This window comes from Ptychodera flava, chromosome 9 (genome assembly GCF_041260155.1).
Source record: "Ptychodera flava strain L36383 chromosome 9, AS_Pfla_20210202, whole genome shotgun sequence".
NCBI classification, from domain to species: domain Eukaryota; kingdom Metazoa; phylum Hemichordata; class Enteropneusta; family Ptychoderidae; genus Ptychodera; species Ptychodera flava.
This window is the reverse complement of record NC_091936.1, coordinates 15,446,042-15,462,545: the sequence shown is the minus strand read 5'-3', so window position 1 is coordinate 15,462,545 and position 16,504 is coordinate 15,446,042. Positions and strand designations below refer to the sequence as shown.

General features: G+C 38.2%; 1 protein-coding gene across 5 annotated transcripts; it reads left to right on the top strand.

The window, feature by feature from the left end:
- The first annotated feature begins 581 nt into the window (after positions 1-581).
- On the top strand, positions 582-15,094 carry LOC139140127 (lysophospholipid acyltransferase 2-like). 5 transcript variants are annotated; one of them, XR_011553949.1, is made up of 14 exons: positions 584-654; positions 3,119-3,213; positions 4,457-4,602; positions 5,137-5,301; positions 5,445-5,500; positions 5,794-5,848; positions 6,808-6,985; positions 7,620-7,710; positions 8,411-8,504; positions 9,543-9,644; positions 10,555-10,658; positions 10,992-11,189; positions 11,802-11,953; positions 13,041-15,094. XR_011553949.1 is itself a non-coding variant. In XM_070709165.1 (13 exons), exons 2-13 carry the CDS (start codon positions 3,148-3,150, stop codon positions 13,204-13,206), a joined length of 1,479 nt encoding a protein of 492 aa, XP_070565266.1. In that variant the 5' UTR covers positions 584-654; positions 3,119-3,147; the 3' UTR covers positions 13,207-15,094. The 5 variants fall into 5 exon arrangements, 4 of the variants coding, with proteins under 4 accessions (XP_070565268.1, XP_070565266.1, XP_070565267.1 ...); XM_070709165.1 differs by lacking the exon at positions 8,411-8,504; XM_070709167.1 differs by lacking the exons at positions 3,119-3,213; positions 8,411-8,504 and having other exon boundaries at positions 582-654.
- Positions 15,095-16,504: the final 1,410 nt, after the last annotated feature.

Below are 16,504 nucleotides of genomic sequence, written 5' to 3'. Positions count from 1 at the left end.
CAATAATATCTTAATTGACATACAATTTTTCATTTGACCTTTGAACTTTCAAAGAATCCTTTTTGAAATTTACAAATAATCACTTGGGTGAAATTCCAATATCATCAATATCATTTACTACAATTTACTCCAATGAACACCCCCCCCCCCAAAAAAAAAAAAATCCACGGTTTTGTAAAAGTCAACATCCTGATTTCTATCCGACCCCCTCCCCCGTAAAACACCAATGCTCCCTAATCCCGACATCAATTAATCATACTTGTTGCCTATCACTGCTAAGGTAAAATGCTTTCGCCAGCTGATAAGTAAACAAAAGAAAACTGTCCACCCATTTGACAAGCAATCGACTGCGAATGCCTTTGCGAAGAGTTTCGTTGGTTGTCTTTGACATGTAATTTTTTAAAAGATAGGCATACATTTTGCTTTTCAGGTGAAGTTTTAGGGGCCATATAGGTTAGAACCATTTGCGACTATATAAATGTCAGTCAAATTTGTCAAACTGAGGTACCTGGTGAGTTCAACGTTGACCTACATCTGGAAGGAAAAGGTCAGCCTTTGTTCGCACTTTCATTGCATTTGTGCCCCTGTGTGTCAGGGTTGTGTACCCGTCATTTGTGTCCTAAGCGACATTCGGAGTGACAAGCCTGCACTGCGGTAAGAATGTTTCCTACTTATGGGCGTGGGTTAAAGTTCAAAGACTGCGCTAGCGACAGTAGTGAATTGAGTTCAGTTGAAAGTGACCTTCGACGCTGTCACCCGAATTGACCTATTTTGTCCGTGAGGATTCAAGTTGACTCTCTCATTACCAAGCACAATGGCAGTGCGTTACCTATTATTTCGTTTGATCGATTTTACCCTTTCAGTTCTCAGTTAACAACATGCCAAAGCCTAAATTTTCCACGGTTCCTGTCCAATAGTGTCGGACAAATGACACACAGTGCAGTAGAGTTCTTTAGAAAAACTGTGGCAATATTGATGAATGCAATCTCTGAGCCTACGCATCGTCGTTAAACAGACAACCTCTTGGTCATTTTAGCAGTGTCGAATAAAAGAACTACAAATCTCATACCTGGGCTAGCAGGGGTTTGCAGTTATGATTTAACAGCACAAAAACGGACAAAAGCGGATTTGTGAATATAACAAGATTATTCAGATACTATAGCCTAGGCCACCGGCCTCAAAGTATTACATATCAGGTATCAAACGAATGTACAGGACGCTCTCTCAGGAATTGGCGAGAGAAAAAAAAGAAAGTAACAATAGCTATACAAAAGCAGGTGTTATTACATCGTTGCTGGTGTTTCAGCAATTTACTGTTACGTAATCCATTGTATCATCCAAACCATTTCCCTTGCCGTGGATGGGAAAAGCAACCAATTTTTTTACGCCATTGGTCTATTGAAATGCCCATACTGCTGATTTAGAGACTCTGTATGAGTTTAGATGTAAAGTAAGATGAAATTCGACACGCAGAACAACTTTCAATCCAGGAAAATAGGAAATTTTCCCGCACAACAACCTGTTGACAATGTTCACAACTCGGCTGGTAGAGCGCTCTCCCAAAAGCGGATTTGTGGTGACACAGAGAACTATAACAGCAATGTGACCCTCTGACCCACTTTGACAACTCACGTACATTTCCGGCATATTATACTGCATACATGTATGTACCGTCAGTAGCTTTTAAAGCCCTATTAGCTGGTAACGATTTGCCCAGTCAGGACAATGATCCTGCGCGTTAGTGATCGGTAGAAATAATTATTAAATGGGGGGGGGGGTGTTAAGCTAGGATAACAAATATGGAATGTTTATCTCTTTACAGATATAGTGAGGGGATAGATAGAATAGCCAGACTCTGACACATTTCAAAATTAAGTAATTAAAATTTTCAATATAAAATATTCAGTTACTAGTATTATAATATAATATGTAAATTTCATTTTTTATAATAGATAAAATAAATCTATCAAATCAGTATTTTGCTAAGGGCGGTAAGCCGGTAAATGTTACCGGGGTTCCCCTTGGTATACCAATGCAGTCATATAGGAGACAGCAGAAATGTTACTAGGGTTCCCAATACCAATTACCAGCGTTCCCCAACCTTAGCAAAACCCCTCCAAATCATTGTATTGCTTACTTGACCCTATGCCCACAGTAACCATGGCGGGCTAGACCCAAGCTCGAAGTGACCACAGTTCAGAAAAACAGCTGACGCACCCACCTCGTAACGAAACTCATCCACTTCCAAAATGTCAAGCGCTTTTCTCGCCAAGAAATCCACACCATGGAGGTAGAAGCGAGAGAAAAAGTTTTAAATTAAAAAATTTCAAATACAACTCAACGCTTGGCTACAGCTTAAATAGACTCACTTTCACGGTTGCAGCGAATGTTAGAATTTCGCCGTTGTGTTTTGACGAAATTATAACTCTTTAATTTTTTGAAATTTTTGCCTACATTTGACGTACTTGTTAGCTTTTCTAATCATGGCGAACCATAACTTTTATTTTTTAAGAAAGAAGGAACTTTAAAGTGTTATGTCGAGCACAAAAATATCAGTAAATCTTAAAGCTATCATTTCTGAGTTTGCTTAGACCTCAGCAATTCAATGGCTGGGCCTTCAAGTTCGAGTGTGTAAATTGTCTATCCATTGCGATGTTATTCCCGTGCACATAACTTTGAATAAATGGGAGTGGGCCACAATTGCAAAGTAAGGATCGGGATCAGGTGTTATTTTGCGAGGTAGCGCGCCTCTATTTACTTTTCATAACATTTTTAACGCTTTTACGTAGAAAACAACTACAGACTCCTCTTCCTATTATGTTGAAATACAAATGGCAAGCCTTGCCACCATATTGCATTCACATGTATACTCTGTGTTAACCAGTGTGACTACAGGCGCGACAGGTCCCGGGTTCAACTCAAGGACGAGCCCCTAATTTTGTTGTACTGCAGAAGAGCTAGGTGAGGTTATGGATTCTCTTGTAAAACAGATTGATTTAAAAGTAATTTTAACCAGGGGTTTATGTTTTAAATTAATAAGAAGTTACAAAACCGTGCACAGATTATAGTACAAAAGCTACCACAAACCAATTTACTTAAATTCGTCATTTGTCTGTAGGAAGGAGGTCCCATTTAACTATCCTTACAATGGTACCCAGTTTGTGGAGTGTAATTTTACAAGTCAGCGAATTGTTGAAATTACCAGTTGAAGAGGTAAGGTGTAACAAATGCCCTGATCTTGAAGGTTCAGAAACTAGACAAGCATTAGTCAGATTATGTGTAGAACTAACGAACGGAATATCGCGCCCTCGTCTTCAATATATACGTTTGTAATATGGTGTGCGTACTCCTTTCGAAACAGATGACATCACTAGTCAGTATTGCATTTCTTAGGACTATCGTGTCTCGTGTTGACTGACTTGAACTTGATCTTTGTAACATTTTCTGTTTTGCAAATTGTCTATTTAACACTTGCATTTCACTTGTAGCTATCACGGTAGCTTTGCAAACAGGTTTAAAGGACAGTGGTTGTAACTGTTGATGATTTTTTTTCTAATTTGTTTTGTATGCCAATTTCAAGTTCTTGTTCTACCTTCCACCCCGACCCTCGGCCCCAAAGCATGCGAAACACCTTGTCAACACAGCATCTCATATGTACTATATGCATTACCATTATTCAGATTTGAATTCTAGTTCGGACCAAAATTTACTTATCGACAATAACAATGCAGTTTGTACAAGTACGGGCCGAGATAAAAAGCAGAATACTTTGTATCTCAACATGCTTTTAGTAGAAAAAGACTGTACTTGACAGTTAAAATTAAACATTTAAAACGTCAACAAAAATGAGCAAATATATTTTGAACAAATATATTTCCGTACGTTGTCATGTTTTCACAGTCTAAAGTAACATAAAATATGGAAACCTCTTTTGAAGTTTTATTAATTTTCGAGGGATGTCATAAGCTTGTTTATTTAAATATCTTTCAACGCTTGTAGAAGGCCAAAAGTTGTTCGAATAGTGCAGCCTCTGCCACAAATAAGCTTATGCAAATTTTGAACTCGTTCGAAGACACTACATTCAATACTTAATAATTAGCTGTACACAAAGTAACATCACAAGACTAGTAGCCTATATTTTATAGTGTTACCAAATGGCAGGCTTGATAAAATGTTGCTATCGTCCTGTATTTTATCGTATATGTGCAAAATGGTTCAGAAATTGACACTACTACCATGTGTTCACTGAAGGGATACAGGTATACAGGTGTACAAGTGTTTGTGCATCTTCCATGTTCATATGAGAGTTTCTCGAGTTCTCTGACCCTATAATTTTGCAACCGCTGCCTTTACACTCAGTAATTATATCATGTATGGTAACCAATTTCTCTGATTCATCATATACCCTGGAGCCATGCAGTAACTTTCTACATCATTTGTGCTTTCACCTTTCCAGGCAACCATTCCCGTGATACTAGTACTTGCCATAGTCCTGGCAATACCGTACAGGATATTCCTACATCCATGCCGGGTAGGCGCCACAACAAGACATATCGTGGCAATCGGCCTTGGGTTCTATTTCAGCTATTATTTACACTCATGGTAAGAGTTCAAAGTTCGTCCGACCGTTGACAGCCGAAGGAGAGGGTCGTCACTTTTGGCTGGAGGTCACTGTTCACCCTTCTATTGCATTTCACCATAATTTAATTGTCCCTATAATCGTTTCCCATGATGTTTTTCGACCTGGTTGAAGTGGTTATTTACTAATAACACAGTTTTATCAGAAGTCATGTTGACATAAGATGAATTTAAACATCATACACTCTCAGTTGAATTCTCAGGTAGCTGTGAGTCTCAGTCACTTGAGTTGATCATAAAAAACATGACTGACAAACTTGGCCCAACATTATATTGTTAAATCAAGCACCCATCACACAGTGTAAAGTAGAACCTAGAGTAATTCCATCGTAATCAGCAATTTTGCAATATACTTTTATAGTTTTAGTCTCTCTTGTGATTATAGTTTCGTGTTACGCCAACGTTACAAACTGATTACTTCCTAAGTCGACTTGTGTTGACATGTATGTTAATGTGCAAAAGCATCTATAACCCATTTTATTGTGTTATCTATTACAGGGGTCTAGTCATTTTACTCGCCAAAGTAGTATTATGTTATATTCTAATGGTATATTTGAATCCGACGTATATGCCTAAAGTTGTCTTTACGGTTGCCATGGGAATCCTCACTGTGGTAAATTTTCGAGAATTTCTAAATTACAGTCCCGGCAATAATGTAGTCATGTGAGTACTCTGTGATATCACTACTAGAACTAAACACTGTTTGAATCTTACACATATAATAATTGTGTTTAAATGTCACTGATCTTCTCAAGAAGTCTAGGTGTAGTTACATTCTATTGGTATTTTAATTGTTTGTTTTTCAGAACTTTGATGATATTTACTGCAAAAATAACAAGCCTTGCATGGAGCATACATGATGGTAAGTCTGTGTTTTTCGTGTTCTGCTACCAGCTTATTGTCGTGTATTGTCAATGGCATATTATGGTACATAGCATTAAACGTACCAAGAGTTCGGCATTATTCTAATTTCATTTGTCTTTTTGGTGAACGTGCATTTATTTATCTAGTAAATAACTCTAATATTTACTGATATATTGACTCGATGTTCTTGCAAATTTCTGCCTTTCTATTTCGTTTAGGATTGCATTACATGTAAAATAAAGCTGATAAATTATCTTAATATGTTATGGTATTTCATTTTAATAATGATAGGGTTTGCAAGAGATACAACGAGACATAGTGATTTACAGAGCAAGAAGGCTGTCCGGTAAGACGTGTTAATTTTCATGAAGATGGGCGCCTTGACATTGATATTTAACTTTACTGAGAAGGGGAAGTTTCTTGATTTTGCTCAAGATTTTCCTCTGTTTCTGTTCTCTGAGGTCTGTTTCGAAGGAAAACCACGTTTTATGGCTTGAAATTACACACTCAAAACGATCAGCAAATTCGGATTTCGATCTGTTAGTGAAATCAAGTCAATCAACGTTGTTTTCCAAAATTTAATGAATGTTACTGCCATTTTATTACGCTAACACGAGAATCTAAGACGCCAAACGGACCTTCTTCCTCACCTCCATGTACGCCATTACAGACTTAGTTTTTTGTTGCGAACTGCCTTTTGAGTTCTCTGTCTGACCATGTCGGCTTGAATTCGCTTTCGATTAAAATATTAAAAGACAAACATTGACATAGACTCGCTCAAAGTCTGTGGGCATATAAGTATCAAAACATAATAAATTGAAGGACTAAACATCAGCAGACCGACGCGCCAAATAGTAGGCTGTTGCGCTGATCGTTGGATGAACGCCTTGGGCAGCTAGTAACTCAGCTGCCGAGAAAAGCCTGGCGACTGGGGGCCATTCTAAAATTGAAAGTGCACTAAGCAAGACAGAAAGAGTCACAGAATCACAGATATATGCTCAACACAATTCTGAACAGTGATCTTATGATTGTCCTCACTGAATTACCTTTGCAATCATACATCCATGTTCTGTCGTTTTCATGTCGTGAGCAAAACACACATACAATTTAAAAACGAAGCGCCATATTATTTTGAACGACTCTCTTGTGAACGGAAGGGACCGTGAAGAGACAGAATCAGAAACAAACCTAACTCTTACACCTTAAACGAAGCTCATATGACATTTGTGCCGTGCTGTGACTACTTATGCTTATTCCAGTATGGTCAGACGTGTCTGAAAATGTTTAACCTTTGCAATCATGTAGACGAATTCCATCCGTTCTGGAGTATATCAGCTACTTGTTCCATTTCCAAGGACTGGCAATAGGTCCATTTTGTTTCTACAAGGACTACATTGATTTCATAGAAGGCAAACATGTAGTGCCGTACAAGATCATAAAAGATGGCAAAGAAGTTGTCATCCACAAAGAACCACCAGTGACTGTGAGTACTTCAATAAAATGTTTGTTGGTTACAAAGATATACTATGATCTTTAATAAGACCGTTGATGCATGAAAATACAGATTATATGAAATGTGAAATTTCTTTCCGAATGTTTTCCTGCACACTTAAAATTTAAATAGATCAAAAATAAACCTTCAGTGCTGTTTTTTTGTTTATACATGAAATGTCTATACAGATAGCAGTTTCGATTGCACAGACTCCCAACGCAAGCCTCTTTTCTCTTGAAATGTCACAACCATTTTCACAAAAAACCGCAGATATCAATCGATAAACGCCACAGAAATACTGGTACACCTGTGTTTATAGTATTGCGTATCATGAAATTGAGGTGTTTGTGCGCTCTCTTTTTTAAATCTGTAAAATCTTTTCTCCCTTGTTTCAAAGTTGTACCGTCGCCTTTTATACTCAACTCATGTCTTCAGACGTTACCAATCAATGTGGTATTTCATTGAGCTTTCACGACGATTAATTTTTACTCGTGAAATAGTTACTGCATAATGCGCGCCCTTTCCTGCTGACAGACGACTGTTTTAGAGCCCTCTGTCTGAATAGCTGCCGTGGAACAAATGAGATCTTTCCGTTATCGAACTTCTCTCCTTTTTTTCACTACAGAGTACCGTCCTCCGCAAATCATCATTAGCCATCATGGTGGCTGCCATCCACGTTTTAATGAAATCACGAATACCTCTAGAGGGTAACATAGGTTTGTAATTGTCGATGGCTATCGCCTCAGCTTTTATATCAATATACATCGTTACCATCGTCAATAAAAAATGAAAATGGTGTCACATTGCAAAAAATGCCGCTTTTTGTTTTCTTTTCCATAAGCATAGACACTCGAACACTAATTCGAGTGTCTAGTGCTTTAAGTAATATATCCGCAGTCACGATGAAACAAAGGGACGAAATTAGACCACCCCCCGTTTGTTTGAATGAGTAGCTATGTAATGAAAACGGGCTTCTAGACTAATTATCTTTCGATACGTTTTAAGAAAAAGCATAAAAGATGTCCTTATCTCATTTTACATTTAAATGTGAGTTAAAGAAAAACCGTTTGACGCGTTTTGCCACGTATTGACATGCGCTCATACATCTCGTTTGAGCGAAAACACTACACCAGCTATTTAAAGATTCCATATACATTTTGTTTTGTTTGTGTTTTTTTTGGTTTTTGTTTGTTTGTTTGTTGTGGTCATTTTTGTTCGGCAGGTATTTTCCCGTCAAAAGTTTAAAACGACAGAATTACTTCATTATTTAGCGCGTACTCAAATGGTAGGACTGAGTCAAAGAACACGTTTGCACATGCGTGTCTAACACTAAAACACTGACTTTCCTCTCTCTCTCTCTCTCTCTCTCTCTCTCTCTCTCTCTCTCTCTCTCTCTCTCTCTCTCTCTCCAATAAGTTGGCACTTAATGACGGGAAGACAGAGGTTGTCTGGTTTACACCCTGAAATTGTACGGTTGGTTCACAATTTGGTTCTATGAATGTACGAATAGGTGAGGCCACGATTTCGCCATCCACTGTTGTACGTGACCTTGGTGTAATGCTTGACTCGTTCGGTCTCATGGACGAGCATATTCGCTATGTTTGTAGGGTGGCATCTCATTCACTTTGGCGGATAAGTAAAATTAGAAAATTGTTAGACCAGCCCAGTGCTGAAAAATTGGTTCACGCTTTTGTCACATCGAAGTTAGATTATTGTAACAGTCTACTTTTTGGCCTACCTGCATATAAATTGAGCAAGCTTCAACACATTAGAACTCTGCTGCTCGTTTGGTAACTGGACGGAAGATGGGCGTCACATTGTTATGACATCTATACTCAAGGAGTTACATTTGCTCCCAGTAGAGGAACGAATCCGTTTTAAAATTCTTTGTTTGGTTTTTAAAATTGTCCATCAAGATGAATTCGTTCCAAATTACTTATCAGAACTAGTAACAATTGATATCCCAGTACATAATACCAGAAGGAGTGTCGGTGTAAGATTGAATCCCTTTTCTGTCAAAGATCACGGGAAACAACTTTCTAGAACATATGGTGACAGAGCTTTTAGCGTGTATGCCCCTAAACTGTGGAATAGTTTGCCACCCGAACTTAGGATGATAAAGAAATTCGCTCTTTTTAAGAAGTCTCTTAAAACCATTATTTTTCGTCAATGCTACTGTTGACTTGGATATAATTTTTACCTGCATGTTTTATAGTTTATTTATTTTTTATCATTTTTAGTGAAATTTTTAAAACTACTTTCTTTGCTGTTTTTAGGTAGGATCCTTTAGTCTAGATTTTAGCTTGCTTGATTTTATCGATTGTTTTTAATTACACTCTTTCCTCTGTGAGTTATTTTGTATTTTCTGCGTTTATTTTAGTTCTTCCAGTAATTTTCTGTAATGTACAGACCACTGAGACAAGGTGTGTAGTGGTCTTTAAACAATATAAATTATTATTATTATTATTCTCTCTCTCTCTCTCTCTCTCTCTCTCTCTCTCTCTCTCTCTCTCTCTCTCTCTCTCTCTCTCTCTAAATTTAACCACAGATGGGCCTGTGCTGACTGCTTCGTTTGTTAATCGCGTGTTTTATGCGTGGTCCTGTATATCGCTGGTGTTCATTCCGCTTTACGCATTCGTGTGGATTTTAGGTAAGAGAGATAGAATCCCACACTATAATGGACTGAGATGGAATGGCTCAAATAAGAGTTGGGGAATTTCTATCTCTGTCTTGTGTGAAACGGAAATTCCCAAATGTGTGTGAGAAATTCCACTGCAGAACAGTGTACATCGTGTGATTATTTTCTCATGTCAACCCCCCCCCCCCTCCAAGGTTAAAGATTGTGATGGTTAGAAAATACAATTGGCACAATGACCTCAATCCTTGATTTACCTGTATTTAATTTTCAGCAGAAAAATATACGGTTCTCATCAGGATCAATTCCAATTTGGAACATCTTTATACGGAATACGATAAACTTTTGTTCTGGCAGCTGAACCTTCCTAAACTTTACTAATCATTATTTTCAGATGCACCAGTCAAAGTAAACCACATAAAGATCGTGTTTCTATATTTGTTCGCGTAATTGTCCCCGACAGAGAGAATAAAAAACCCATACGGTTTGACGCATGTCGTCTGTAAGCACTTCAGCCCCGGTTTTGTACTACAAGCCAATTGATACGCACGACATATATAGACGTGGAGACGGGACATGCCAAGTGGTCATTCGTCAAACGAAAATGTATTCTGCATGCGCAATAATACAGAGCGATAACATTATCTGACAAGTCGCTTATTATCAAGGTATTCACTTTGTAAGAAAAAGTTCGATGATAAAGACACCAGCGTTTCTGCATTTAATCTAAACATGGTGCGATTAATTGTGACAATCGCATGCCACAGTTTTCATAGGAAGATCAACGTCAAATAATGACATCAGCCACGGTCTATCGGCAAAGTTTTCAATGATTCGCACTAATTCAAAAATTTCAAGAAATGAGTGGTGGAGCAAGACACTCCTATCGCACAATCACAGACTCCTTTCCTATACTTTAATACAGGTGACGTGGCGTGTAACGCTTCAGGTTTTGGATTCAATGGTTACGATAGCAATGGTGAACCCAAGTGGGACTTGGTATCCAACATTCATCTGAAACCTTTATGGGTAAATATTACCATATTGAAATAGTGCCTCAATGAACTCCTGGTCCGAGCTTTGCATGTTCGAGCGGACATACTTTGAGCGAAATAGTGAAATGGAAGACCAAAATATATATATCCTCTCGCCACTTTAGTGTAATTTAACTCAATCAGTTTAAAATCGTGCCCAAACGTGTAATTGTCGTCATCATATTTGCTTTGCGGTGACGCGATACACATCGAACTGCCTTAACCACTTTTAACCATCGTCATCTCTCTCTCTCTCTCTCTCTCTCTCTCTCTCTCTCTCTCTCTCTCTCTCTCTCTCTCTCTCTCTCTCTCTCTCTCTCTCTCTCAGCTGTCAAGCAATATTAAAGTGAGCATCGATAACTGGCATATGTCTGTCAATCATTGGTTGCGGTACGTAAGTTATGAACGTCTTCCCTACCAGAAGTTCAGTCTCACAATGCTTCTGTCGATGATTTGGCATGGATTCCTACCTGGCTACATATGGTTCTATGTAGGCTGTTTGACGCTCGCCATTGCACAAAAACGGGTAAGTGATCTATATTTTGTAATACAACACCTCTACCGCCACACGACATGGCGGTGAGCAAAACCATGAAATAGCTCTCTGTGTGTTGCCAGTATTATTAATCATATATCACGTGAAACTGTTTCCATTCTTTCATTATTAGCACGTGACAATCGATCGACTCGGAAGTTCAGGCATAAATTGACATGTATTATAGCAAACGCTACTTTAATACCATTACTTTCAGGAGATTGATTTAATTTCTTGGTTTTACGACAATGAACTGGTGTCCTCACGTATCTCTCTTTCTTTTCCGTATTTGATAGCGTCTTCTATTGCGTGTATACCTTGTTAATCCATTCTCAACTGACCAAGCATGGCTTGACGAGCTTTTGCCCATCATATCAGCATAGATGCGATTATTTTAGAATAATCAACTGTTAAATGTATGATAGTCATTGTTCATCAATATCGACACATATATAAACATTATCCTGGATGGAAACTATTAGGACACTATTAGGATCTTCATAAATCATCATATGCAGCGCAAAGAGAAAACAATGTCTTTCATGCACTCAAGGTTTTTGATGTGGATTAATGCATCCTCCGTTTAAACTTCATACATTGCAGGGTCGACGCGTTATCCGTCCATACTTTACAACGTCGGAACAAAGGAAGCTTTTCTACGACATCGTAACATGGGTTGGCCACTGGCTGGTGTTGTCTCACTTCCAAGTCATGTTCCAATTGCGTCACAATGCCCGCATAGTGATGTTTGGCAGGTAATCTTTGTCTTTCACTTAATACTGATTTGATAGCAATTCGTTATTGCATAGAAGCGTTTCGAATATTTCTATCCCAGGTGTAAACACTACCCTGGTCCTGATTGGATCTATCCTGACACAAGAAATCTATATTTTTTATCATAACGGTAGGAATCTAGACTATCTTTTTTCAGACAACTACATTTACAATGGCGTTTGACCTCTGAATGGGGCTGTAACATTTGACATTTTCATGATTTTTACGCCGTAAAACTTTCTTCTGCTCCTAAAAGTATACTGGAATACGATTTATTAGCCACACCAACGCGACCCAATGCTCGGCGTTATAGTGGAAAATATAATCTGCTTCGGACTCTGATTTAGATGACTGTAACAACAATGAGTGGACATTTCAAACGTACAGACTGTGTTGAAAAATTGAACACTAACATAATTTTGGAAAGTAACACAAGAAATTGTCGTTTACAAAAAGGCAGAAAAAAACTGGGAAATTCTTCAAAAGTTACAGCCAACGGAGCTTTATACTTTGTGGGCTCTTCTGGTGTTTCTGTATGATGCAGAATTGATTGATGACTAGCAATTTAGACGCATGCCCAGTACTTGTAGAATGATACAACTCCGTTTGGATCACCACATATCTGACATATACCTGGTGGATGTTGCCAATCTTCCATTCGCCAACTAGTGCCCTAAAGCTTACACGTTTGGGCAAATGTCAAGAGAAAGGCCCTGAACTTAAATGTGTTCGGTTGTTGTCAAATGTTCAGTCTTATCTGACGCAAATACTATCATAAAAAGTTATATTTTGGGACTGAAAAATATGCATCTGGTAACCTTTACGCTGGCTTAAATTTTACACTTTTCGATAGCAAATGTTAGTACGGTACTTGGTGATGTGGCAGCAATGACAGTGGGGATTAATTTGAAGATTTTAAAATACATAGTCAATGCAAATCGTCACCGACAAATGTGCTTTGATAATCTCTCTCTCTCTCTCTCTCTCTCTCTCTCTCTCTCTCTCTCTCTCTCTCTCTCTCTCTCTCTCTCTCTCTCTCTCTCTCTCTCTCTCTCTCTCTCGTAACAGGGCCAATTACTTTTGGGGTCAGGTCACCGCTGTCATCCTGATAATACTTTTATATAGAATGAAACCGCCGAAAAAAATCGAAAGTTACAATGCCGATGAAGACCAAAGTCGATCGCTCAGCAGTAATTCAGATCCGAAGGCAAAAAGCCCTGATAAACAAGATTAAAATAAGTGCTTCCTCGTTTGTGAAAATATTTTTTTCTCACATTCTCACATAAGGTAATACCTCAAAGGTCTCTCAGACTAAGATAATAAATATCAAAATTTCTTAAAGGTCTGCTGATATTTGAGCCATTTATATTTTAACGATTTAAAACATATGTGTAACTATATGTCAATTTGTATGGGAGGAGGGTTACGTTCTGGCTTATAGAATAGATAATTTGCCAATTTGAAATACTCCGTGATTAATAATTCCCTATGAATTATCTCAAGGCAGTCCTAAAATGTTGAATGCAAATGAAACCCGGCTATTTTAAATTTCGCTTAGACAAGAGGAATACTTCAGTTCACAGGGTCCACTCCTGTGCAACTAAAACGGTGGCTTCTTTTGTGGTGAATTCAGGGATCATTGTGGTTTTGATATAGTTGCTATACTATATCACGTCTTGGTTAGCTGCAGTACTGTAGCTCGAGGTTGTGCCTGGGTATTTGGGTTGGAGACCAAAACCAGACTGTAGCTCGAGGTTTTGCCTGCATGGGTATTTGGGTTGGACGGCAAAAACACCCAGGCAAAACCTCAAGCTACCGTACTACAGCTACGGCTTGGTATGATTACATTTAGCATGAGTAACAGCTCGTATGGCTGTAAAGAACTTTAAAGAATATTTCCACATTTGAATGCAAATAAAGCGCTTTATAGACACTTTGTCATGTCACATTTTACACAATCAGACATATCAGCTTTTTAAAGTGAAATCAACAATGCAAGTTATGGAGTTTGTGTCAGTTATTCTTTATTTATTTATCTATTTAATTTTCCTAAGCTATGTATGTTTTTGTGGTACACAGACGAAGATAAATTCAATTTGAAAGTGTGAACTTTATGGATGGGTTTCTCCCAAAATCTACATTATTATGTTTACCAACACATATAGTTGACAGGATTGAAGCACAGATCGTTTTTGGAGAATACTTTCGCCTGATGCTGTTCTTTTGTTTATTTAAGCCAACATACAACATGCACGTTATGTAACTCTATCTTTTGATGATTTTTTCCACTATTTTTTACTTTGATGATAGTTTCTTGTCCTACTCCTCAAAACATGTTAAAACATCAGCTCTTTAGCGTGTAAACAAGGCGTCTGTCTGTATGTGTAAAATCCACTGTACTGTTATTGTATACATTAGAATTCTAGACCAGAATTACCAGTAACGATAAAGTCTACACGTGTACAGGCCGAGTTGACAAGCCGAATACTGTGTATCTCAACATGCTTTCGGGAGAAGATCAAGTAAATAGTGACACAAAAACCATCAAAAGCTACAGTTCCAGGCCCTTTCAGGGAGTGTGCACCTTAAAATTGAAAGACTTAATTTTCCTGAGCCAAACTTTCAACCAACCTCTCAAAATCAGGGATAAAAATTGTAGGTCACTATGCAACAATGTTTGTGACAAAGTGCAAGATTTTCAGAACTTTGAAACTGAGATTTAAACTAAGTATCTTTGTACATCTCACACATCACAACGTGCAATCTGTATGAAGGAGCTACTTCCTCAATCTTGATTGTTATGTTCACCAACAACTATAATTGACGATTGAATTTATACATGATCGTTTTTGGAATATATTTTCTTGTGATGTTGTATTTATAATTATTGTTGGTTTGAATTGGTGAGACTGAGTAAGTGAACATGTTCTTCTTTTGTGTTTTAGGCTGACTTTCACTGTTATGTAAAATACTCAGTGACGCTTGTTCAAGTCCACTAAGTTATTTCTACTTTTATATTATCAAACCATTACAGAACATATACGTTTGATCAGCCATTGAATAAACGACAACGACGACATTGTTAAATAGTTTGAGTCGCAAGCATCATGATGCCCAGGCACCTAGTGTCACCACAGGCGCTTGGCACATTGCTGGGATAATAATCGTATTTAATATGTAGAATGTCTATATACGACTTGATTATTCAATAAAAGAATCACCGTACGTGATATTAGTGTAGGCCTATAGGCCTACATGTTGACTTGCATTGTAGTTGTACCTATGGCTGCATGCCAGGCTCAGGCCCGGCGAACGCACTGCATAATCATGAATGTGCAGAATGTCTGCATGACTTCATTATTTATTAAAGAATAACGGTACGTGATATTACTGTACATGTCGGCTAGCTTAACCGAGCGGCTGTAGAGCTCTGCAGGGCTTGGGCCCGGCTTTGGCCCGTTGTCCACTGCTGCACAGACAGGAAGTCCTGTCTGTGCAGCAGTGGACAACGGGCCAAAGCCGGGCCCAAGCCCTGCAGAGCTCTACAGCCGCTCGGTTAAGCTAGCCGACATGTACAGTAATATCACGTACCTTATTCTTTAATAAATAATGAAGTCATGTAGACATTCTACACATTGATGATTATGCAGTGCGTTCGCCGGGCCCGAGCCAGGCAGCCATAGGTACAATGCCAGTCAACGTGTAGGCCTATAGGCCTACACTAATATCGCGTAGGGTGATTTTTTATTGAATAATCAGGTTCAATATAGACATTCTACATATTAAATACGATTATTATCCAAGCAATGTGCCAAACGCCTAGTGTCACTGGCCTTCGCATTTGAAATGTAATATTGAAATTCCTGAAATGTAATATTGCAATTCCCTTTAGTTTTTCCCGTGTGCGAAATTCATGACAAGGGATAGAAGAAACGACTCTGAAGAATTATGTTCTGTTCTCCCTCTTCAGTCTGCGATATTTTCAATAAAGACATGTGTTTATAATCTATCAGCTCCTCTCCTTTTACTGAACGTACCCTTCCATTGCGTCTTTTGATCACTTGAAATCACTCAACAGTTCTACCAGTCCAAAACATGGCATATTGCGTAAGATAGTATGCGCCTAGAGAGTGAAAGACTTAAACTTTTGCTAAAACTTTCCTCAAGGTCTAATTCAACCATGCTCTTTCAAAATCAAGAATAAAACTCAGGGCCGGGGTCATCGTGCAAATTTTGGTACTGGAGAAACAAATAACCCACGATTTACTTTAATATTTGAAATACAAAATGGCTGCCATCCCTGTGTTAACTCTACGGAGAAAAATACAGCTTTTGATTTTCAAAAAAAAAAACTAAGACGGTGAGAGTTTTTCTTATTCCAATGGCTTCAAAATGAGCCCCAACAAATGGTAGATCAGGAAGAAATTGGAAAACTTTGACAGTCCAAATGTCTGTCACCGAGGCGCACTCTACCTTAACGTTTTCACCTTAAAAGAGAATTGAATCAATCAGTTGACATTAAGTGATACACT

Excerpts from the sequence above, each read along its gene's own strand:
- LOC139140127 (XM_070709165.1), top strand. The coding sequence starts at position 3,148 with ATGGTACCCAGTTTGTGGAGTGTAATTTTACAAGTCAGCGAATTGTTG. Across the intron at positions 3,214-4,456 it reads TGAAATTACCAGTTGAAGAG|GCAACCATTCCCGTGATACT; the intron begins GTAAGGTGTAAC and ends TCACCTTTCCAG. Across the intron at positions 5,501-5,793 it reads TGCATGGAGCATACATGATG|GGTTTGCAAGAGATACAACG; the intron begins GTAAGTCTGTGT and ends TAATAATGATAG.